The sequence below is a fragment of the Ixodes scapularis genome, unplaced genomic scaffold, assembly GCF_016920785.2.
Source record: "Ixodes scapularis isolate PalLabHiFi unplaced genomic scaffold, ASM1692078v2 PGA_scaffold8__174_contigs__length_109621045, whole genome shotgun sequence".
NCBI lineage: Eukaryota > Metazoa > Arthropoda > Arachnida > Ixodida > Ixodidae > Ixodes > Ixodes scapularis.
In genome coordinates this window covers 92,325,364-92,351,204 of record NW_024609883.1, presented here as the reverse complement: position 1 = coordinate 92,351,204, position 25,841 = coordinate 92,325,364, and the positions used below count along the sequence as shown (strand labels likewise).

General features: G+C 47.3%; 1 protein-coding gene across 1 annotated transcript; it reads left to right on the top strand.

Moving 5' to 3' along the window:
- Window positions 1–8,107: 8,107 nt before the first annotated feature.
- Window positions 8,108–21,116, top strand: LOC8040669 (ADP-sugar pyrophosphatase). The gene is made up of 9 exons (XM_002401002.4): window positions 8,108–8,336; window positions 15,410–15,477; window positions 15,940–15,992; window positions 16,648–16,755; window positions 18,137–18,238; window positions 18,360–18,415; window positions 18,628–18,682; window positions 19,165–19,218; window positions 20,369–21,116. The coding sequence occupies exons 1-9, from the start codon at window positions 8,235–8,237 to the stop codon at window positions 20,509–20,511; spliced, it is 741 nt and encodes a 246-aa protein (XP_002401046.1). The 5' UTR covers window positions 8,108–8,234; the 3' UTR covers window positions 20,512–21,116.
- Window positions 21,117–25,841: the final 4,725 nt, after the last annotated feature.

The following is a 25,841-nucleotide window of genomic DNA, read 5'->3' as shown; positions in this document are numbered from 1 at the left end:
CTGGTCTATTAGGAAATGTTAAAAGTCAATGAGAATACCACATAACGATGAATAAATAATCATAACCTGATAATAAAAAGAAAGCCCCACACTTCATTTTCGGAGCAATTCACAGCAGACAAAACCCGTAGTATGTTAAGAAATCTCTGCGAAATATAAAGGCGTCAAAAAGCAGTCAATAAACGTTCGCATTTGACAAGTGTTAACGTAAATTCACTTCTTTTATAACACTTTCCACAACCGCGAATGATTGAGGTAATAATTAGGGTGGGGCATTGATTAAAAATTTTTACCCGATTAATGGCCGGCTTGTAATGACGAAAATAATCTCTGGACAAGAGGAACAAAGGACAAACACAAATCTCCAAACACAGCTAGGCGACTGGTGCGCGACAGACAAAATCCACCTGGTACGGATATCGAGCTAGGGACCTCTCCATTCCCAGTGGAGTGCTTTACCAACTGAGCTAACCAGGGGTTAGACGTCAGGAGAGCAAACGGGTCTTATCAGCCGCGACCAGTCTAACACCAGAAAGGCTGAAAGGCTTACAATTTAAGTTTATGATTATAATGCAACTAAATGCAAAGGTGCAAGCAAGCTGGACAAGAATGACGAAAATAATCCCTGGAGAAGGGAAACAAGAGGCACAAAGGACCAACACAAATCTCCAAACAAACCAAATCAAACTGAAAAAAAAATTGTTTGTCCTTTGTCCTTTGTCCCTCTTCTTCCCCTTTTCCAGGAATTATTTTCGTCATTCTTCTCCAGCTCGCTCGCACCTTTGCGTTTAATTGCATACTTTGACAACTTCGCTTACTATGTGATACACGACTCAACGTACATTTCATACTTATAATATATAATTCGGTGTGCAGTTGGCAGCGCTTAAAAGATATTCACCGACTATTGCTCCTCATTTGAAGAAAGAAGTTTGTTCACATACTCTGGCACGGTGCGAGTTCCTGTTGACAATCGCTATAGTGGTAGCAAGAGGAGGTAAAGTAAAAGCGTTTAAATTGGTGTTTTCTTGTGTACCAATTAAAGGAACGAATAGCCGGTTAGAAAATTGATTGGGTTATTAATCGAAAGGTTAATCGATAAACCGCCCAGCACTAGTAATATTTACCTCACTTATCCACGCATGAATATACCGGGGTATGCTTATATTGCGCGCAAATCTGTCCAAAGCAAACCCCCCCAAAAATGACAATAAATGCCACGGGAGCCAACTGTTTTAATAGGTAGCGTTCAATATAACCGGGCCGACTTAACGGTGCTCGGGAAAAGGGTTCTGTTGAAACGGCGTTGAATGATATTTCTAACCATATTCGACAGTAAATTAAACACAAAAAAAAGTGACTCTTAAAGTTTAATGTTTTCAGCTATAAGAGTCCTAACTGAGATTAGAACTGTAACTATTTATAAAGTGCGGATTTGTACAGCTACATAATGAGGCCACTTGTGTATCCACTGCGAAGGGTCAATTTAAAGGAGCGATGCAACAATTTTTGTACTGTGCACAAATATCGCTTAAAACGGATCCCTAATGTTAATGACCTATGAAACACGCGTTCGTTTTTCACCCAACGCAATAGAAGTCCCAGAAAAAAATTAAAGAAAAACGAGCAGCGTTCACCCCCTCAACTCGCAGCCAGAACAAGCGGCCACGTGATCTGGAGCCGATTATATGCCGCCAGTGTTGATCGTAGCCACGCGCTGGGGTTGGCAAAGCGCAGGACACGCGCTGAGTTCCACACATTGTTATGGCTCGGCTGTTGTCGAGGTTGCAGCGATTGGACACGGGTCACAACCCGAATGCTTCTCGAGCTAGCAATTGTCACGAGCCCAAGTCGAGTGCCCACGCAATGCTCGGGTCCAATCTATGAACGGCATTCAAATATCGTCACTTGGGTGTACTGCGATCCCCGAGTTACGTCATCAAATTTTGCAAAGGAGAGATTGACTGAAAATGATCGCTTTTGTCCCTGAAATTATACCGCAACAAAGAAGTTTCTTGGCCAATGGCGTTGCGTGTGAGTATCCTTGAGTCCCAGGTGTGCCAGTAAGCTCGTTTAGAGAGAAAAACACTCCAATTAAATATCGTTGCACAGCTCCTTTAATGAGAACCAAACATTTCATCACGGAGCGAAAGAACATTTGTGACTCCCAGCTGAACTGGAGGCGGCCAGCTCTGTTAAAATCAAAAGTGCCGCCCCCCAAACCCCCTTGAAAGCCCTGGGATAATCTTTTCGCCCGAAGCGCGCCGCACCTCAAGCGCACGACGCCCCCCGGCCTCCGAATCAGAGGAGAAGGTGGAAGAAAACTTCGGGACGCGAGGACAGACCCTGCTCTACCTTCTTTAGCTAGCTGCTTCAGCTTTATCTCAGCATTAGGCGCCATCTATGTGCGGTTTGGGGAACTAAACTGAAAGTCCCGCAATCTTGGACTTGTTGTAAGTTGTTAGAGTGCGAACAGTCGTTCGAATTTTCCAGCGCCGTGTGCGGATCGAATTTCGAACCACTATTCCCACATTCCTATTAGTGCAGTGATGTTCCGGTGGCGCCCTCTTATGGTTCCTCTCCGTGACGTCACGAAGATAAGTATCCTCTTCATGACGTCACAAGTTGTGATCCTGACTACTTCTATGATCAGTTGCAGACGGCAAGTTGGATGGGCGATTGATTTCACTAAGACGCCAGGTGCTGAGCGTTTGACCGATCGGAGGAAGCAGCTCGCCTGTGCTTTTATCGCGTTCTTCTCGAGTACGAAACGCGATTTTCCTAACTCGCTCGCTTACCGTTACCGACGGTTCCTTTGGTTATTCTTTTTAGCCTCCCGCCATCAATCTTACGGTTCCGCGGCTGTGACGTCACGCCGCTATGATGGCGCTGCTGTCGGCGCATGCGCAGACGCTTCACTTCGAGCGAATCTGGTTTCTGCGCACGCGCAGTACTGTCATTGAGATCAGTGCGCAGTACCCACGCCTAGTGTGGGCAAATGCGGGACAAGAGGAGGCCTCCGCGTGACGTCATCGTTAGCGGATCCCCGACGCGCCCCAAGCGGCAAACACGTTTAAACTCGACGAGCGTCGTCGCAAAGCGGCAGACGCGTCCGTCTTGGCGTCGCCGCGCGCTAACGTCGCACTCGTTGTGAGACACTGCCAAGACGCGTTGGCGGCGACGCTGACGGTCTTGCTGACGGTCTTGCATCACCACCATGGACCCACGGCAAGACGCGGCTCCACCGTGGGTCCATGCTGGTGATGACGTTTGGGAGAAGGTACAGGCTTTGTCTTCCACGTGGTATTGGCATATAGCTCGTGACGCCTCGTATGGTTCCATTGACGTAAGGTTTGCAACTCCTGCTAAGTTCCTTTGCCCCGTTCCGGCGGAGGATGTTTTCGCGGAATAAATGCATTTTTATTCACCCGCGGGCGGTGTACTGCGGACGTGGCGGATAGCACGTAGCCTCACCGATAACGAAGACCGGCGCGGTGCTATTTTCGTTGCCTGCTGTTTATAGCCCACTCGTGGACCCGAGCTAGCACGCACTCCGTAACGATAGGGACCGAAGCCGCCGATATGAGAGGGCGTTCGTACTTTGGTCGGTCACCTACCGGGCGTAGCTATTTGCATATAGAAGCCATAGCTCAAGTTGGCCAACCAAAGGGCGCACGCATATAGCTTTCCTACAGTGACATCTTGAGAGACTCGGGGCGTGGCTTCTTGTGTTCGGGCGTTCTGCGATTATTTTTTACTTTAATATTAAATGTGTGCCTTAGATGACCCACGACTTTGAATAGATTCGGTACGCTAGTTTGAACGGCGTGACCATGGAAAAGAGAATGAGCGAACCTCAAACCGGCCAATCCCCAACTGGCTGTTTCCGGACAAAAAAAAAAAAAACGAATTTTGAGCCGCAAATTGTGCTCTGGGTAGTTGGGCTCTTCTAGGTCATGTTCAAATAAAAACCTTGGCGATCATAAATAGCCCGTCGTGTCCCTTTCATTGACAGAGTCTTGAACCGAGCCCGCAGCCGCCGAGTACTTTCTCAGCTCTAAACGAGGTATCATCCACCTTTATATCGCCACCTGTCTCTCGCTTTCGCGAAAGGCGCTTTTACAATGACAAGGTGTATTCCAGGAGTTGAACAACTCGAACTGACGACTTTCTCGAGTCAGACTTCCTCGTGAAAGATACTCCAAGACGCAACGTGGACGATGTAGAGCTCTCCGAGGCAATTTGAGCGACGACAATGGGCTCATGGAAGAAAATTCACATTAGTTCGTTGAACATACGTGAATCGTACTCTTTTACCGCTTATGCAAAAAAGAATAGTAACAAACAAAAGGAAAAAAAAGGTACTCGTGACGTTTGGACTTTGTAAGTTGTTAGAGTTCTGAGGCGGTCTTATCAGCTGATGCTGCAATCTGATTGGCTCAGGAGCGATAATGAGGTGCTCGAGTCCTCCCCACGCCCTGCGCTTCTTCAACCTGTCAGTGACATGCTATAGAGTCCATTACAAAAATCTCCCTCTGTACGCGCCGCCATCTTATCTTCCGGGCTGTGGAACGGGTCCTGAACATGCGCAGCAGCTCTCTTCCGAGGAAGATTAGACGCCGCGCAGACGGTCGCAGCCCTGTGATCCGGCATTTGATTTTGCCCCACTGCAGTGATGACTAATAAACGGCAGCAGAATGAACTCCGAAGGCCCTAATCGACACGACGGGAGCAAGAAACTGGAACATCGCCGCCTGCCGCGATTGGTCAGCGCTGCGGAGCTGACCAATCACAGCAGGCGGCTATGCCCCGGTTTCGCTTGGTTCCGCCTTGTGGATATTGACCCCAAGAAGCATAGGCGCCGACTACGGAAACGCTTGGGGGCCCCAACCCCCACCCCCCGCCCCCACCCCTTTTCCCAAGATCTTCAGAAGAGCAAGTCCCATAGCCTCCGGAACCTGTGGGTGCACCTCACTAATCTCATCTGTGCGCCCTGGTGCACGCACATATCGATAGCTGGCGCCCTGTAGATACATTTTTCTAACTATTCGCGCTGTCCTGTTCGAAGACCCTACGTAGTAATAGCATATACGATAAAGGCTAGTGCTGGAAATTCCTTCGAAAGCCATTGGAAGTAGTTGCGAATAGGGAGGCTCAAGTGAGGGTGGGTGCAACTGCTAGATCGGGGATCACGGGATACGGACGCCATTTAATTGCTAAATTTGGCTGGGAGTCTATGGGGCAAAGGGTCGTTTTATTTCCTAAGGTCATAAGAGCCCATTAATGTGCTTGAATAATTTACGCAAGGTATAAATGAGTACTTCTCCATAGCCACCAGTTTTGTTCCGAGGGGTTTAGTATTTGTTTAACGCGAAAAATGGTAAATTCCGCCATCTTGAAGGTTGCTGCTTGTCGAGCAACCCTGCAATCTCTTCTCGACGTTTGCAATTCCTGTAGCGAGAAGGAAGCGAGAAAGGCTGCGCCATGGCGTTCGTTGCTTGCAATGGGAGGCGAGAGGAGGAAAGGCGCATCGGAGCAGCAGAGTTGCAACCAGTTTCAACAGAGCGGGCGTCTGCTCTCGTGCCGGCAACATTGGCGCATATCCTTTCCCGACCCCCTCCCTCAGGCGCCGCCATTAAATTGCAAACGCTCTCCAGGTTGGAGTTGCACTTACCCTCACTAGAGCCATCCCTAGTTGCGAATGACGACGGTGGCATCTCTGGCGGACTTGCAGCCCACGGAAGCAGACAACATAATACGTTTTGTAAGCCCCATTTTGTTTTCTCAAACGCTGAAACAATTCATTACGACCAGTGCGCTTGAACCACGGAATTCGCTGATTAGAACTGCAATGACAGCTAATTTATAAGGTCACAATAGCAGACATTTGTTTAGGTATTATGCCGTCAGCATGCTTATCCTACGTTATCCAGGGAATTACCCACGTTTGGGGCATCTCTTTCAAAGAGTCGTCCCAAACTTTTCCCAGGGGGAGGGGCAAATTGAAAACGCTCCGCATGCCAAGACGCCATGTTTCTTCCCATGTGCTTCGTCGCGGGCGTAGACTGTCCCTTACTCGTAAAAGTCGTTGCTACTGCATCGAGAAGCTTCACTTGTAGCCCACGTATCCTTCGGAACTAAAGAATGCTGTTCACGAAGTAGCCGTCTATACACCTTTTCCGCTTCCTCCCCTATCGTTTTCCAACTGGTGCGCCTTAGACGATGCATATCGAAACATCTCGCTCTCTCAATCGTCTCGGCGACATCGCGGAGGGACAGTTTTGGAGGCGCTTTTCCGCATTACCATTCACTCTCCGTTTGAGATGGACCGCAGACGAGATTACGAGCCGTCGGAGTCGATCCAGTGCCGTGTGGGTGTCGCGTGCGTGGCCTCCAGGAGGGGAGCGTGCGTGCGACGCACGTAGTCACGTGATTGTTCGCACCGCTGGATTGGCTGGGATGGTCCGCTGCGGTCCATCGCTTCAGTTGGTGTTTCTGCACCGCGGGAGTTCGTGCGCGGCCCCGGCCCGTTCAAAAGCATAGAGCTCGCGCTTGCAGTCGTCGGCCTCATCGGCGCTCGGAGACCAGCTTCTGCCAATACTAAAGCCCCCAGATACTGTATTCGCGACTCATGACCGCCATAGCGTTTTCAAACTTGAAACAGGCAATCGTTCCGAAAGGCCCGTCACACGGCCGTTTTTCAGGGAAGGCACATCCGTGGTTCGTATTAGCCCATTTTCAAAAGTTCAGCAAGCAACATTGGCGGTCGATATTGTTTGGCTAGGTGGCGCAAGCTGCCGCCCGATATAAAGGGTACAGCCGTTAGCATCCATCCATCCGAGTTCACGCCCGAACGCTCACGCAGCCACGCAGCCTCGTGTCCAGTACTTGCGCAGAGCACGTGATGAAGCAATGGCGGACAGGCGCGGATTTTTGAGAGGGGTCTTATATAGCGTTTGCAAAAGTTCCACGCGACACATGAAGCACGGATGTCCTGTTAATGGCTGTCAGAAAGTAGCACAGGAAAGTGCAAGAAAACTACAGTGTGAATGGGCCTTTTGTACACGAATCGGCATATCAGAACTTTCTCAGATGAAGAGCGCACGGATAATGCGAATCGGTGCCTATTCTCGTTATAAAAATACGTTGTTTTTTTTGTTTTTTTTTCACGAACAGTAGCATCAGCGATGAAATGATGCACCCTGTCCTTTACGAATTAAAGTATACCTATCAAATGGACGTATTCTTTAACTTACAACTGAGGCGTACAACCCGACTGGTCTTCCTGCAAAATCCGTTACCCTCCTGTGTTTACAATGAAGAGGGCCCTTACACTCTCGTGGAAGGGGCCCTCTTCATTTGTGCCCCGAATACCCCTGTCCTGCAAAGCCTAACAACTAACAAACCCTCTGCAAGCTGGAGCACGTATACTTCTGAAGAAAAAAATATATCATTGTCTGTGGACGCGCGCTCCGGTCAAAATTCTAGTCTGTTCTGGTTGGGGGGGGGGGGGGGGGGGGGGGGGGGGCGTACGAATTTGACCCAAACTTGTGTCCCAAATAGTTGTCAGCAGTATTGTACCGAGCAAGGTGACGTTCGGCACAGGAATCGCGAGACATCGGAGTCCGAAGCCGCGCACGTACCACTAACTACCCCACAAATGAATGCACGCAAATCTCCCTTTAGAACGCCCTTCGCAGCATGGTCTTGCAGCTTCCCACGATGAACAAACGAATGAGTTGATTCACGGTTAAAAGCAGTCTGTGAAATTGAGTATACGAAGATAGTGGGCCATAAGCGCAAGAAGATGGTATCGTTCGTGGCTCCTTGGACCGACGGAGCGAGAGACCCGTCGTCGATCATGACCGGAACACGTGGAAGCGCCGACTCCGCGCAGGAAATGCGTCCTTCGCGCGCACGCGCTCACAATCACGTATCACTTGCGCAAAGCAAAGCCCGAAAAAAATAAAAAAAAGAAGTAGGGGAAAAGATATTCTCTCGCGGCCGTCTCAAAGTTCGCACAAGTTGGCAGCCGGGCAGCCAATGTCGCCCTCTGGCGAGACTCGATAAGGGACCCAAGTTGCGGCGTAGGCCGGCGTAGCGGAGCCTTTAAAAGAACGGCTGCCAAGAAACCCGTCAGCAGAGTGACTCCTCCCCTCGTTCACACGTTTGTGATTGTTGTTGTGACTCGCGACGCGGCGCACTTGTGATTCACCGCAGCGCTGATTCCCGCCATGTCTTACTTCAATGCCAACAGGACTGCGATGGCTCCGTCGCCGACTCCGTCACACTCCAAGAGGATCGACAAGAAAAAGTTCACCCACGTCTCCTCGGAGGTGAGTCGGAAAAAGAACCTTTCTTGTCAAGCCGCAATCATATACTTACTGCTCGTACGTATACACATCATACAAGAGAAACGCTGTTCCCCGTAGATGCATGATGACATCTGCGGACGCGCCTCAAATTCGATCTATATTTGTTTCATACGTGTGTGTGCTTAGAACACGTCTGCAGGCAGTTTTTGAGCGAACAATCTGACATGACCGCCATACAAGGAAGGCCTCAGACAGCGTGCAGACGGTCTCTTGTATGATGTTTTAGCAGTTCGACCGTGGCTTATATGCTCTCGTGGACTTACTGCCCTGCGTATACCCCATGGACTGAGGACTCCACAAGCTGTGCTAATTAGTCACTGCTCGGCACAGTAGCGGTCATTAGAACAGGTGTAGGCCAACTTCGGTTCTTTCGGACAAGCTTGGTTCACAATTTGACCAAGATCCACATACCTACACGTTATTACCATTTACATAATTGTCACAGCCTGTGGAAGAAAAAGAACACAAAATAGAACATCTCACAAATTTGAGCATTACACACACACAAGTGCCCCGAAACGCTTCTGTTATTCCTCAATCACCATACCTTCCTAAGTGTTCGCAAAGAGGAACAGCCGGAAAATCTCTTGTTTCAGAAGTATATGTCGTGATGTATACTTTCCATGCTGTTATAATCCCGAGTGACATAGATATAGCTCCCCTATCGTTTATCATGTTGGAAGGTACATCCCAGAGGTTCTTCAGATTGACGAGATTGCTTGACCACAAAGGATTCGCGGGGATGTACAGCACAACATGTATACAAACGTACCTTCGCTCAGTTTTTTTTTGTTTATGTTAAAAGCAGTCGTCAATGTTTTATAGATGGCAAAATTGTTTTCCAGTGAACAGACAAACTTAACACGGATAGGCAACAACTTTTTAACGCGCGTTTCAGTGAGAGGTTAGGACCGCGCGGCATCAGAAACGGTTATGGGTCAATTCCCTTTGCTTCGAAAGATAATTTAATTTCCAAAATAACTATTTTTTCTAGCCCATATACGTGTTAACCCCTTGACAAGATCGAATATAAAAGCGTTTAGTAGATCAGCCATCAGAAGTCGACACTGGTTCATAAATGTTAGAAGTCTTGGCACGTGCTTTCACTGCAAGTCGCAACAGGTTCGTGCTCGTGGCTTTTAGTACAATATAAAAGAAGTGACTACTGAACTACTGGACTGAACTCACCACAGTTTCTGCAACAGCGTCCTACAACTCGCAGCCTAATCCTTTAATATATACACTTTGTAAGTGCAGGCGCCGTCAAAAAGCTCTGAAAGGTCTCTGATCAGCTAGTTGATTACTGTGCAATTCAGTCTGTGTTATAATGAAACAATGACACAAGCCTTGGCAGGAGCCGGAAACAGGTGTGCGGATAGGTTATTACGTGTTATTGGTTTCAAATAATTCTTCGGAAGGAAGGATGAGGTGTAGCTTTCGTTTCGACCTTTGTTTAAAAATAAACTAGGCATCGGTTTAGAAAAGTAATGCCGATCTCTATTTGCGATTTGAAAATTATGTTTGCAGCAATTAAAATATAAATTTCTAGAATTTTAACTTTTTTTTTTTTAATTGGCATTCCTTTTATATTTGACATGGCATGAATGCGTTTGTCTCCATTTAGCCTCCGATACCAGTGCATGACACTGCTGTGTAATGTCGGCTTTTGTTTAAACATAAGAGTATTTTGGCTTCAGCATGACTTCTTTGGCGTGGCTTCTATATTAGAGGCATATGCGAGAGAAAGTGGGTGGCAATGCGAAGTTCCGATTGAATTTCTGTCTGTCACAGCAACACTCTGAAGACTATTAACCTTTTAGGCTAAGACACTCGTCTCACATAAAAAAAAAAAAAAAAAAAAAAGTGCGGAACATTTTGACAGGCATTTCAGCATTTAAAATTATTTAGAAAAAAAAACCAAAGAAACTGGGTCTTCCGCTGTATACGCTTCTTCATACGGTCCCGCGTTTCTCGTGCAATGTTCTGCGACTTGAGAGTACGAGAGCCTTTCGATTGTCGGGCTATCGCCCATCGACATATCAGGTATATAACCTCAGCGGAAAAGTACCCAGGGCATGAACGAACTTACCGTTGTTCACAAAGTCACAACGGAAGGAAAAAAAGAGAGGCATTAATCGCTCAAAGGCCTCAGATATGCGACGTCGTTGTTTGTTTCACGAAGGGGGGTACCAGGCCCTATAGAGATATGAATATTAGACAGCGTCAGCACATCTGCGCTCTGCGCACAGCAAGGAAGTGTCATCTCTCAAGACTCAAGAAACATTGCGCGGACGTCATGGCGAGTCCCGGCCATCTTTATATATATATATATATATATATATATATATATATATATATATATATATATATATACAGCGGCAATGTAACCGACACCGCGCGTCTAAAGAAGAACGTATTATGACGATGAAAAGCGTTTTATCACAGTGGTATAGGGAATTGCGACTTTTAGGATGTGCACATTCTGCAAGATTCGCGGAGCTTCCAGTATAGAAAATATTGATTAATTACCGCTAGACCCACTTGTTCAACATGGCGTCCGATCACTGATGACAATGCAGAAGTAAGAATCACTGTAAATGAGTACACTCTAATTAACAACTTTTTAGTATACTGAATCTCCGCCATACTAGAGCAAACAACTCGAAGTAGTCAAAAGAGCAAGAATAATGTGAATTGAACTAATAATCGATCAACTGGTTGCATAATGCCTCGGAAGTATTCAAGAGAGACACCTAATGTCAGTTAGGCTGACATAGTATATTGAATAAATAATAACTCGAAGTAATAGAACTACTAATCATAACATTAATTCAGGTCATAACGAATCAATTGGTTGAATATTATCTAAAAAAAATCAAGCCACCAAGTTGCCAATTAGGGCGAATTAAACTCCATTGGGTCAATAGTAACTCGAAATAATCAAATGAGTGAGCATGATGTGATTCGTGCTCATAATAAATCAGTTAGTCTATTGTTTGCTCAATGTAATGTCAAAAGTAATCATGAAGTCGAGGCTGAATCAGACTAAGTCGAAGTAATCAAAAGAGTGATCATAATGGTATCTGAGCTGAGATTAAATCGCTTGGTTATATAAAAGCTCAAAGTACTAGACCAATATGAAGTTAAATGGGCCACTAGTTACTCAAAGTAATCAAGCTGTGTCTATAATGCTGATATAAACTCAGTTGTGGGACTAATATATCGGCGAAAGATAAAAGGAACCACTAAGTTAATTGAGTTTGAAAGTCAATTTGGTGAATAGTAATAGTACGGCCTAATCGAATAAGTAATCCAAATCTTAGCTGAACCTATATGAAATAGCCTTTGTCAATAATAGTTCAAAGTAATCGACTGAGTAATGAAAATGTTGCTTCTACAAAGTTGTTTCTGTCAATACTAGCTATATAACCCAAAAGTCATCAGAATCTCGAGTGAGCTTCCACGAAGTTATATTCATGTCAATAGTAGCTCGTTGTAATCGAGAAAGTAATAAAAATGTTTGAACTTTTATTATGTAAATCGTCTTATGAATAGGTCGAAGTAATATAGAAGTCTAAGCCATTTTAAGTCAACGTTGTCGAAAGTGTAAGCGAAAGAGACCACTAAAGACAAATATATTGTGGATTAAATTGACTTACCCGGGATCAAATTGGGTAGCACTCTAGAATTCAATTGAATGGCGCTTGAATTAAATTGAATGGCACTTGGATTAAATTGACCATCTCTTGGATTCAAATGAGCGGAAAAACCCGTGGTATGATTTAAATGTCGATTGAAATCACGACTTATATCATTATTTAAATATTGATGTTTCGATTTTTATGTTCCACCCTGCTGCATGGACATGTTTCGTGGAAAAGGTTCATGCTCCGTGCCCAATAACTGTGCTCAGAAGGGTGACGCCCTTTGCTGCTCCCATCGACTGGCGTGACAGTGCATGTTTTGGAAAGAAAATGGAAGCCATTATGTTCTTTCCGCCCGCTGTGCTTCGTCATGCGGAAAGAGTCAGCAGACGATTATTGGTATCAAAGGAATCTTTCGCGGCAGGCCCTCCAGCCCTCGTATGACGCAGCAGAATATACAAGACCAAAACGCTTTGCGTTTCCTTATCGCGTTGCGCGGCCGCGGTGTAAAACGATAGCGTGACGGAGCGATCGTCCTCGCTCTTGGCAGAGGACGCCGGAGGTTTCTAATCGGCTAACCGGCGTCATTGAGGATCATGCACGCGGTCCAGAGGACAAATATAGCCGGTCGTATCGTAAAGTGGGCGGCGTCACCCCCTTGAAGCGGGGCTTCGCCGTAAGTGGATCCTACGCCGCTGATACCACCTGCGTTGGACCACAGCGAGCTCCCTTATCGGAGCCCGGGAGCCCCGGGCTCTTATCGACGGAAATATTGGGTGGGCAACTGGGAAGCGAAGAGGTGAGTGAGGGTGTGTTGTGTAGCGTCGAAACAAAACGCATCTGTCCTCGCGGGCACTCGATCAGGGTTCATGGGGGGAGGGCTTTTATCTAAGGTTCCATAGATTGGCGCCGACCGGACTGGACCGGAGGAACTTGGCTCGGCTGTCAAGGTCGATCTTGTTGTCACGTCGTCACGTGCCTTTATTGCTTTCCCTCTCGTTCTCCTTTTTGAAGCCCGGTGAAGGACTATATGTTCGTCGGTATAGCTGGATGTGCGAACAGTTCCAACTGGCCGGTATTGCCCCTGCAGGCCGATGGCAAGCTTCAAGGTTCGAGAGGATTTACCGACGCGTCGCCGTCGCTCCAAGCTCACGGCGAGGCTTTCTTTTTTCGTTCACCTTCTGTCGTTTATTATTTTATGTTTGCTTTGGTTATTTAGCCGATATCTGCTTTTTTGGATGAAATATAAGTATATGGTCACTGATAGTGAGAAACACGGCGTAGTCTCTTGTCGTCATGCGTCTTTCTTCGTGATTCGTTCTTTGGCTTTCTTATCCGTTGACGCAGCAGTCTTATTGGATGCGGATCAATAGGGACTTTTAGCAAACCGTTACCGTGTTCCGCGTACCCGTACCGCGCTACTGGAGCGTTTGAAGAGTGCTTTTAAGCGCGTGCCTGGGATGCCGTAATTAAAAGCATGCCATCAAAGGTTCCGGTAGTGCGTATACCCGGAACACTGTAACAGTTTGCTAAAACTCAGAATAAGATAACCTAGATCCGTCACGCCTGGCGTTTCTTAAACTGTCCGTGACTGTAGATGGTTCAGTCCCGGTCGCTGCTTTACCCGCAAAGAACCTCTCCTTCTTATATTGTTCATTGAGCCTTTGTCCGGCGAGCTTTTATCCGATGTGCTGCAGGAGTAACTGAACTTTCAGTCACTAGCATCTTAAGAAATACGGGGCGTGGCTTATTATCTATGTTCTCGCTTCGTAATTGGCTCTTCAGCGTTCTTATGGGCTCATGCCGCAATCGGATTGGCTGCGGAGATGTATAGGACAAGAGTATACGACAAGCTCCTCGTGTGGTCGCCATTTGGGGTCCATGGAACGAGCAGTTCCTCCTTCACCTCCTCCAGTCTTGGTGAGCGGAACCAAGTTCCCGGAGGTTTTACTTAGGGTGCCTACATGTCTGTCTGTCTAAGGGTGAAGACATCCATTGTTGCCCTGAATGTGCCAGCGCGTGACGCTCTCGCGCACTTGGTGCGTGACTAGGTCGGTAAAATGGCGCCTATGCATTAACCAAAGCTGCGCGCTCGAGCTGAGTGACATCAGATTGCGCGCGCTTCAAAATGCATAAAAAAACGATTGGGCGGAAAAATGGCTGAGATGTCACCACTCAAGCAAAAGCGCGCGTGTGTATGAAGGCACTCTAGTTTTACTAACCACACACCGGCGAAACAAGCGCGCAAAGTTCGCAACCAACCACGCACACGCGGAGTCCGTGCTTGGCGACATTGAGAAGTCGTTTCCCTGTCTTGAAGTATACGCAGGAAGAATATGTATACGTGTAAGAGATTCGTGGAGATAACCATGATTGCCACGCAATATGCCAAGGACGCTTATATTGGCGAGGAATGCTTTCAGAATACACTGATGCACCAGCGATCTTGGCGCGACTGGCTTACCGCTCATTCACACTGGAAGCGGATCCGCGTTCGCAAAGCGGTTGCAAACGCTGTTGTATAAAGATCCAGTACAATTTCACACGCACTTGATGTCTGATCTTTATACAACCGCGTTCACAACCGCTTTGCGAACGCGGATCCGCTTCCAGTGTGAATGAGCGGTTAGAGCGACCCTTTTGGAGATTTGAAGGGACAGAAATGGCGACTGCCATGGCAACGGAGACCAATCAGCCCATCGCCTTGCGAGGTTTAGGTTGGTGTATGCTAGTATCTGTTTGTGTCCGGCCCAGGCAGGTCAATGGCTCTACTTCCTACGGAACCCAGTGGCTTTAGCCGCGGCCAGCGTTTCTTGGGCTGTAGTGCCTATTCCAAGCTTCGTCGACGCATCACTACAAAGAGTAAAGTTCTTCAGAGCCATACAGCATGTTTGATTGAGAGGTCCACGTACAAGATATCCATTTGGAACGGTTTACGACATGTCGGTCTCTCTATATCGGTGGCTTGCCAACTTCGTGTTTTCTAAAAACGCATATGAATAGCATCGTGCACAAGTTGTGTCACGAGTGCCCTAGGCGTCGAAGCAAACAGCGAGCACTCCGCATCAGCGTGTGTGTAATCTGCAACCGCAGCAGATAAAGTGCAGCGAAAACGCGTACGTGCGCCAGTTCGGGCATAAAGCCCCGGAAGAGATTGCGGACATCCTAATCTGTAACGAAAGCCTGATTACGAGCTATGTGTGTGTACGCGTAAAAGCAGGGACCGACAGAGGGCCACTGTTCGCCAAGCCTATCTCGAGAGTCCAGTGCAATGCAATGCTCCATGAGGACACTGTAACCGCGGCACTCGAGAAATCGAGGCCAATCTCTGACAGCCTTTGACGTTGCGAGTTGTTTCATTGTGTTCTTTTTTCTTTTCATGTTGCGCAGGAGATTGCACGTGGTGAGCACATGAGCCTTTCCAAGTACAAGTACGTGGATGCATCGGGAACGCAGAAGTAAGTCGACGAGTGCGCGTCGTTCACGTGCTCTCTTTCGCTCAACCATAAAGCCTGGCAGATCGCCACGAGACGTGACCAACGTGACCGCCGAAACTGAAAAGGTAGAGGCAGACAACGGATGAGAGGAAAGTCTAAAGTCTCTAGATAAGAGCTTCTTAGAAGTAGCGACATTTTTTGAAGCGCCGACTGCGTGACGGTGCAGGTTTTAGGAAGCGAATGGCGGCGCACAGCAGAGGTTTGAACTGAATGTCGCCATTTTGTTCCAGCGGAGTGTGCTTTGTCATTTGTATTGGTTGTCGTTACTTGTGACATACGTCAATTGTTGCTTCGAGACAGTGAAACTTGTGGTACCAACATTGGTAAACCTCCTGTGGTTGAAATTTGCGTGTGGATTATTTTGACCGCGTTTTTTTTACAAAACAGTCTTCATTCGTGTTTTTTTTTTTTTTTTTTTTTTAGAATCTGGGAAGTTGCCGAGAGATGCCACAAGACAAAGAATACCGATGCAGACTGTAAGTTTATATGATTGAATCCGACTGGACATCTGCTTGAGACTATCTGGATTATGATGCCATCATGAGATCCCAATGATCATATTCAGCTTTGGTCAATTAAACATAGAGTTCCCCACGTAGTGTGCGCGCAGCATCCCATGTGTCCGTTCTACCGCTGATATGTCGTCCGCAAAGTGGGCCCATGGAAGGTTCACAACGTTCGGTCACCATCCATCATTTCCTAACAACTTGTTTTATTACGGGCATTCTCTTTTTGTATGTCGGCCTTCACCAGACTTAACATCCCGCTAACATATTGAAATCTTACGTAGCTGACCTGTACAACCCCCTCCAACCGTGATAAGCAATAATGACGACATTAATATATATCGTAGAAACTCGGACTGACAATATATTGTAGTTCAGTCACACGCAGTGTCACGTGTGTGACGTCCAACTTTATTCTGTGCTATTCTATCACTATGCTTTCACATTCAGTCGCGTTCTAGTTCCGCACTTCTTTAGTCTTTAGTCATCTTTCTCCCAAGTGAAAATGGTTGTTGAACAAAAACCACAACGGACCGTGGCGATAGCATTTATCTGTAATTATATTCGTGCCAACGAAACATTGCCGATACGCTCCGGCTGACGCTATGATTGTCTTGCATTGCAGCGGTGTGCGCCCTTCCCATCCTGCACCGCATGCTCAAGTACGACTGCCTTGTGCTCGTGAAACAGTACAGACCGTCCGTGAAGGCCTTCACCCTTGAACTGCCTGCTGGTGAGAGAATCCTCTGACACTTCTACGGGGTTTGCCTTTTTTTCCCGCGTGTATGCGTTGAACGATAGCGAAACATCCCGGACACCTTAGTTACCTTTTTAAGTAGGACAGGCTCACTAAGCGTCGATGTCGTAGGATCTGTATAGGCGCTTCTATAGCCGGGACACTAAACCTGCATCTTCTTAAGGCCCGTTCACATACTTGCGTTTGCTTACGACCGAGTTCTTGTGATCTCTTCCGACGAGAAAACAGACTACAACGCTGGCGCCATCTATGAGCTGACTCTGGAACTGCATTTCACTAGGCATGGCCTCCGAGATCCCGAAGTTCGCGCGCTTCGGGATCTCGGAGGCCCTGCACTAGGGCGAGGGTTTTGCGGTATAGACGCGCCAGATTGAGCCGCCATAGCCGCCCTTCTCTTGTCTTACCGAGATGCCGAGCCACTGAAGCGGGCGTTGACGAGTCTCCACAGGGGCCTATGCTAGGGAGAAGGACACATTAACACTTAAAATGGCAATAACCTGTCCTGCTGGGGTAATGAAGTGAAGCGAACGGAATAAGAGGGAACAAAAACTGAAGGTCAGTTATGGCGGCGCCCATGCACACCTGCTGTAAAGCGTTTATATCCGAGATAAAAGCTACGTACTATCTTTGAGAAATGGAAGTTAATAACATTATAAACAGTTTGTCAAACCAAATAAAAAAGAATGAGCGAAAAATATAGGAAATATACGAAAACTGCATGTGTTCCACGGCCACCCGATAGATTGCGCCAGTGTGTTCTCTCGTCGTGAGAGATTCTAAGATGTTTTAAATCACACGGTCGTAAGCAGTAGCAAGTGTGTGAACCACACTTCGTTCACACACTTGTGAACCGAAATTTCGAGGGTATACAAAACAGGGCTGTAGCGATAGGCGGGACGCTGCAAAACCCAAAAACACCACTCATACAGTGATATATCTTAACGGATGGCCATATTTTTGAAGAAATGCGCGATTGAACACGGCTGACGAGGCCGACGACACATGTGACGTCACGATTCTCATTCCTTCTCCTCCTCGCTTCGTCCCATCGAGCTGGTGAACCGAAGCGAGGAGAGAAACGAGGCCGCTTGTCCTCATTCTCAACTGTTCCAGGAGGATCGTGACGTCAGAGACCGCGCCTTGATCGCGCCCCTCTTTTCCAAAAATACGACCATCAGTATGAGATGTCGATGTATAATTGAGGTCTTGGAGTTCGTAGCGTCCCGTTCAACACTTCTGTGGCCTTATTTTGCGAAATACTAATTTCGGTTCAGCATCTCTTTAAGGCCTCGTAAGAGTAGAAACGTTTCACTGTGTGACTGTGGGTACAGACTTCAGAGTTACCTTTTGTGCGCAGGCGTCGTGGAATCTCCAGAAACCTCCTCTCAGCAGTCTGCGCTGCGCCGTCTCAACTCTCAGACTGGTTACACGTCGACGGGCGTCAAACAAGTCAGCCCACGTAAGTATACGATTTCCAACACGTATTAAAATTTCCTTTGCCCGAAGTGAGCCCATTCACGCAAAAACTGTGTCGATGTTGAAATTTCAAGGTCTATAGGAATCTCTCCTGTATCTTTCAGTGACTGCATCTGATCCAATTCACACGACCTGCACCACAAAGATTGTTTCCGTAGAGGTAAGTGCTGAGCCATACAAGTTGCGAGCCTAAGCCACTTTATGCACATGAGAGAGATCGAGCAATCAGACTCATTCAGCGAGGGTATCGCGTGAAACTTCGATATCGTTATAAGCATAACTCCCGTTATAACGAACCATATACTATCACAGTCACTGAGGCGTTGATCCTCAACATTCCTCCTGATCTGTGCTCGATTTTTTCTTCCGTAGATCAACGGAGACGACCTCCGAAACCTCAACGCACAACAGAAGTTCGCTGAAGGAGGTGAGTGGTGCAGCATCCCTCATTAGAAGGAGTGGAACGAGAATCAAGCTGTTGATGAAGAACCAAGGCTGCAGGCGATCAAAATGTACAACCTGAAAGTCTCGGGCAGCTGCAGTTTCTTTGAAAGAAAGCGGACTGAGTTCTTCCTGTGGATTTAAATTTTAAACTCGTGTCCTGCCGAGAGATCCACAACGGTGGCTACGTTCACGCGCATGAATGCGATCGAAGCCCATCGAATTAAAAGGAGACCAATTACGTACCATCCAATCTCCCTCTGCCCCTCTTCTGTCCAATCGAGCCCTCAAAACGCGATTCGATGCAACGGTCGCATCCATGTATAAACAACGTGTGTTCAGCAAGACCGATATGATATGATGTCAGCCTTTTACATTTTCCATCATCAGTCTGGAAGTGATCTTGTGGACCTGTAGCAGCTGATGAGATTAGTTTATAAACTAAGTTGTCTTGTTTTGTCATTGCAGAGTTCTACGAGGTGGTCCAGGTTCCCATGAACGACGTCCTGGAGCGGTTAAATGGTACGTCCTTCACCATTAACGGCCTCTTCGGTTTTTACACTCGCATAATATTAACCACTATTCACAACACGCATGAGAAGAGAAAAACGCGACATTCAATTGTGTGTGATCATAAAGAGATGGTACCCTTGCCTTGCACGCGAAATGCATTTGCTGCTAGCATAATGCGAAGACTCGGAGCAGTATCTACAAAGTGTCCCCCAAAAGTATTTACTTTTTTTTTTTTTTTTTTTTTGTAACAACAAGTTCGAACTTGAGATGCCAGAATTTCAAAACTAGCCGTCATCTTATTCAGTAGTAAAAGATTTCCTGAAAATTTCAATGGGAAAACAGCACTCGACGGAGCTCTGGAATACATGGAGTAAATGGCGCCAGTCATCGAAATCGAGCGAAAACGGGACCCATTTTTCTATTGAAAATTAAAAAAGAAATCGCTTTTTAACTGTTTAATAGGATAACGGTTAATTTTGAAACTTTGGCACCTGGTTCGGACCGCTTGCGCTACATTTTGGGAGGGGAAAGAGCGTTCGGAAAAATGTAATTTCTTTTTGCAGTAAAAAAAACTACTGTAAATTTTCTTTGGGACGCGCTGCACTTTGCTGCTGTTAAATTTGTAATACCCATTATCCACGAGTCAGGTGGTGCTTTGGCTCCCAGCAGTGGTCAGGCCCTCCCTTCCACTTTTTTTTTCTAATTTTGAATACGGAATGCAAAGGTTAGCAAGGTCTACGCTCTGGACGAGATCACCGATGAGTTAAACGGACTTAAAAGAAAGAAAAACAAAACCTGCTACGGGTGTACCTCTTGTGACCTTATGTGCGGTGTATGCAAATAAACGCAATAGCACTTAAAGGCCTGCGCATGACGTCATCATTGGTGGTCCCGCTCGACAAAAGACGCCGCAAAATGGCAGACCCGTCCGTCCCTCTTGGCGTCTCCGCATGCTAGAGTCCCGCTCCTCGTGAGACGCTGGCGCGCCGGAGTCGATGCTCACTAGTAGTAATGACGTCTGGGGGGAAAGGCGCGGGACTTATCTTCTGGGTGGCATGGATCGGACAGGCCCGAACGTAACAAACACAGTCTGCTGCGGGCGTCTCTTGAGATATCGCGTGTGGTATGCAACTCACGGTGGCCCACGTCCTCTGCGCAGACTACAGCGACGAGGGCTACGTGATCGACTCCCGCGTGTACACGTTCGCCATCGGCCTGTCCATGGGCCTGAAGATGGGCAGCGAGCGCAACGGCGTCAAGGAAGACGACGTCCAGTTCGTCACCAACATCATCGACCACTGAGAAGAGGACTGTCGTCCGGAGCCATCCCTCACTCCTCTCAGCCTCACGTCATCGTTTATGAACGCAGCTTGTCTCTCACAGGGTCACTGACAGCTTCAGAAGCGTTGGGCGCGGCAGAGCATCTCATTATACGCATCGCAGCCAATGAGATTGCCGCACTCGCCGATATGAATGGCCAAGAACCAATCGCGGAGCGCGTGAGCGCATAGGCCACGCCCCACGCTTCGTATACGCTGTCGGTGACAAGGCGCGCTTTGCTCTCGATGCATGCCCGCCCTCCTTGTACTGTATAATTATATATTGTGTGTATACCTTTCTTTTGCTCTCTTACTCGACGTGCGTGGGACGTGATTTCCAATCCTTAGTGCTTACGCGGTTGGGGAAACGAATGCAAGAATCCGTATAAGCGCGTTCGTTCCTCGTAGTCGCGCCACCTCTGAATGGCGCTATGTGCAATGTGCGCGAGTCTCCAGGAGGCCTCTTGAGGACTCGTCGGGTCAGACTCGGCTAATAAAATCACGCGCGTATATAAGCCGTCATTTTGAGCCCACAAAGCGGTTGGACATCTCTGTATTTTTATTTTAATAAACTGAATATAATACTGAGTAGAGACTTGATCACGCGTTTAGCGAATCTGAATCAATACACAGCACAAAAAGGAAGTACACTGCGCATGCGCAGTGTCCTTCCTCTTTGTGTTTATTATGTCCTATGCCCACTGATGCATCGGGAAGGACAATGTATAAAGGCTGAACCGCATGTAAGCGATTTAGCGATTGATGAGACGAGCGACGGCGATGCATTGACGAGAGTCGGCGACGAGCGACGAAGATTTCTCACTGTCGCTCGTCGCGTCGCTCGGTTTTTGGATTTCTATAAAACGTCGCTCATCGCCTTGGTCGTTTATTTCTTCCGTCGTTTTCAAGCGGTTTGCCTCGTCGCGCGACTGACCAGGCGGCAGCGAAGCGGGTCGCCGTCGCTTGTCTCGTCGCTCGCGAAATCGCTTACGTGCGGTTTGCACTTAATGGCCAACAGCTCCCGTGTGATTGGACAGAGTCAGAACTGCACCTTCGTGCCCAGTTATCGAGGATGAACAAGACATGTTCGCCACCGTCTTCATTTATTTCATTTGTTTCCAGAGTGAGCATCCACTAAAGCGACAATGCGATTGAAAAAAAAAAAAAAAGAAGCATACCCGGTCACGTAATGGTCATTTGTGATTTACCTGTCTGAATTGAAACGATACTGGGACTTTAACAGGACGATGTATGCTAATCTTCCTAATTTCTTAGAAGCAGCCTTTAAATATTTTCTGTTTTTCCGGTTGGCTACGCTTGGGTTTGTAAATGCTGAACTAAAATATGAACTGTCAGGTTGTATTTCAGAACCCGTACGCATCAGCGTAGGTAAAAAAGAAGAAAATATCGCTCAGTTTCTTTATACTTTTGTTTTGTAACTGTACAAATAGTGGGCAAAACCCCATGATACGTTCTTGCAGCGTCGGGAAGAGAGATGTATAACTGCCCCGTCCTCCGCACGAACTGGCCTCGGTGTATTTGTTGTGCAACGAATGAAGTTGTGGGCGTTAAAAAGGTCATGGAACGATATCGGTTTGGAATGTTCATGACTTTGCAGAGACTTAGTCTGGCCCACGTAAACTCGCTACAGACCGCGACTGGTTCAGACGTTTCTCTGTCGCGGTGAACTTCGCGAGGATAAAATGGGACAATTTTTTTTTCAGTCTTGCCTTTGCAAAGCTTGATGACGTGATTGTGGGATCGAAACCACCCACCTGACGATAGTCGAGCGCGACTCGTAGATTGTACACCAGAACTGCGTGGGCACTCGACTTCGGCTCGTAACATTCAATGCATCGGCGGACGCTCGGGTTAGTGGACTGTGTCCAACCACTGCGGTGATGAGAATAGCCGAACTCTAACAATGCTCGGATTTTAGCACGCAGTTTCTACTTCGTTAACACCATGGGCATGATTAACGGTGGCGGCATATAGGATAGGCACCAGACCACGTGGCCTGCAGTTCTAGCTCTGAAATGAGGGGATAAACGATGCTCATATTTCTCGAATTTTTTTTGGCGACTGTCATTGCCTAGAAAGAAAAACAAAGGCATGTTTAGTCAGTTATTAACGTTAGTTAGTGACTCTAGATACTATTTACGAAACTATAAAGATCGTTTCATGGCCCCTTTTAACTTCCGAGTTGTATCTGATAGTCCACAGGCGCGCTCAAGCCCGCAGTCTTGGTTCCTGAAGGCAGTCGGTTCCCGAGGGAATCGGTGGACATCGCGTCAGCGACAAGAATCTTCGCAAGAAGACGAAAAAAGGATTGTCGGTCACGACCTTCCTGAATCTCCAAGTTACCCGAGAAGCTATACGTATCTCCGTTTCTTGGAAACCGAAACACAGACGTTAGGCATAAAGATTGTTTGCGCATGCACCACTGCTGGGCCTCTCAAAAAGAAGCTCCTCGGGTATCCTAGTAAACAACGATGAGCACAGAACACGTTTGCGCTGCTAATGCCAATCAAGAAACATATACGAGCGACGGAAAATATATATCGCCATGGTTGCTCTACGCTAAAGTTTCTTTCTATTTGAAATGGACGCTCTAGGTTGTACACAGAGCTGACAAGAGCGTGCCCACCATGGTTCGTATATGCGCGGCATCAATACATCAACTGACGTCAACTGTCTGGAGTCTCTGGAGATTAAGGGCGGCTCCGGCACAAGCGGAACCAATGACACAAATTAGGGTGAAAAGTCAGCTTGGGGAAAGGGGGGAAGAGGTTCAGAATTTCACAAGAACCCAAGCGCCCATGTCCACCTGAAAAGTTGGTGCACGCTAAATACTATACCTGTAAAGAGGGGAAAAAAGGAAAAAAAAAAAAAAAAAAGACGCGCTTTGGAATGCACTTTGTGCCATCTCAGTGCACAAAGGAAACTATATAACGATCCGAACCTGTAAAACCAATAAAACGACTTATGTGTAAAAAAAAAAATATATATATATATATATATAGTAATTCATTTTATGAAAAACGTTGCAAGCGAAAGTGTTAGTTGCTTCTAGGAAAACGTTGCTGGCAAATGCGTGGCCAACATTTTTTTTTTCTTTCTTCCGTATGAAAGAAACAGCCGGAATATCCAACCACCCATAAAAAGCAGGCAGACATGTCGCGGACAAAATTTTTAGACTGAAGCCGGGGTCACACTGTTCATACATTATACAAAGGGCAGTCTGCCGACATCAGTCACCGCAATATCCGTGGTTCGAATGCTGCCTGCCAAGTTTTATCCTCGAACTCATTGGCATGCGGCATTCGAAGCGCGGATCTCGCGGTGACTCGCGTTCGAATTTGTATGCAGACTGTCTTCCCGGCTGTGCCACTCTTTGGAAAACAAACTGCGATGTGAACTTGGTTTCGCCCCCTGCCAGCGTATGCGTGTGTGTGCGTGCGTCGCAGATCCCACTGCGCCCAGAGAACCGCCAGCTGGGGCGCGTACCGTAGCCACGGGAATCGGAGCCCGGGCAACGAAGACGTTATGGTCCGTCTCCAGACAGGGCGACTCCCTCCACCAAGCGGAGAGAAGATCGGGGGAGGAGCAGGGCGTCGGCTTTCCGGTATACTTGAAGAACACCGAGGCAGTAACCATCACCACGAGAGAGCTGGCTCTATTCCCCGATAATGTTGTGTGGGCGCCGCCATCTTGGTGCTTGCCCTCCCCCCCCCCCCCCCCCCCCAGTTCTCAGAAAGGGGGGGTAAGGCATGTGTTTTGCCCCCCCCCCCCCCCCCCCCCCCCTTGAAACAGCCACCACTGGGCTCAGGGCCGGATTAAGGTACGGGCTAAGGGGGCTGCAGCCCTGGGCCCCAGGCTGTCAGGGGGCCCCATGCTGGCCCCTGAAAATTTATAAATGTTAGTCGTTTTTTATTTTTATTTTTATTTAAGAAAGTTTAGGCAGAAAGCAGAAAAAACACTCCGAAGGGCCTCTGGCGCAATGGCCTTCTCGTTCTCTTTTCCTCAACAAGGAAACAAGGATGCCATAAAGTTCCCGTCTCTAGATCAGCTGGCGTTTGTAAGCTCGTTGTACAAGAGCGTGCCAGAACAACAAAATTTAACACGGCCTCCCATGCCCCTTGTCAGATTTTTTTTTTTTTTTTTTTTTTAATTGGAGCTTGCCGGAAGGACGGTTATGGAGCTTTCTTTTGTACTGGGGCCCCCTTAGCGTGTTTTACGGACAATTGTGGGCAGGAAGTTAAGCAAGCGCTAAGCAAGCGACGCACATGGTGCACACATGTTGTTTTAAACCTTTTAGCGAAACTCCATATGGATTTTATTCCAGAACGATAAGTTTGGAAAAAGCGAAAAGGTGCCCGTAAATCTTCTCCCTCCTAAGACGCCCCTCAACAGTTTTCGATGGGTACTGACTGCAAAGAAGTGCTCTAAAGCCGATATCTGGTCTGCCAGTGCAACTGAACACTCTTCCTTCCACCGACTGATACGAATACTGCAATGGTTTCACCAACCTCTGAGGTATAACTTCTTATTTTTTAACGTTGAGTCACAAAACAAAATGGCCACCAAGGTCTAAATTACTGCATTTAAAAAGAACAAGATTAGTACAAAATCTGATGCGAAACATTTTCCCCATTCAAAAAGACAGCGTGTATATACAAAAAGAAAATATCTTCTCGCTTCTCATGATAAATTCTTTAAATTGAAATGTGCCCGAACGGCAGCGGTCGATGTCATAGAATCGCACGCAGTTTTTTCTATGGGGCGATGCAACAATTTTTGTACCTTGCGCAAATACCGCTGAAACACGCGTCCGTTTTTCACCCCACGCAATAGAAGTTCCAGAAAAAAATTAAAGAAAAACAAGCACCGTTCTCCCCCTCAACTCGCAGCCAGAACAAGCGGTCACGTGATCTGGAGTCGATTATATGCCGCCAATGTTGATCATAGCCACGCGCTGGGGTCTGCAAGCACAGGGCACGCGCCGAGTTCCAGACATTGTTATGGCTCGGCTATTGTCGTCGTTGCAGCAATTGGACACGGGCCATATACCCGAATGCTTCTCGAGCTAGTAATTATCACGAGCCCAATTCGAGTTCCCACGCAATGCTCGGGTCCAATCTATGAACCGCATTCAAATATCGTCACTTGGGTGTACTGCGATCCCCACGTTACGTCATCAAAATTTGCAAAGGAGAGATTGAATGAAAATTATCGCTTTTCTCCTCGAAATTACACCGCAACGAAGGCGTTTCTTGGGCAGTGGCGTTGCGTGCGAGTATCCTTGAGTCCCAC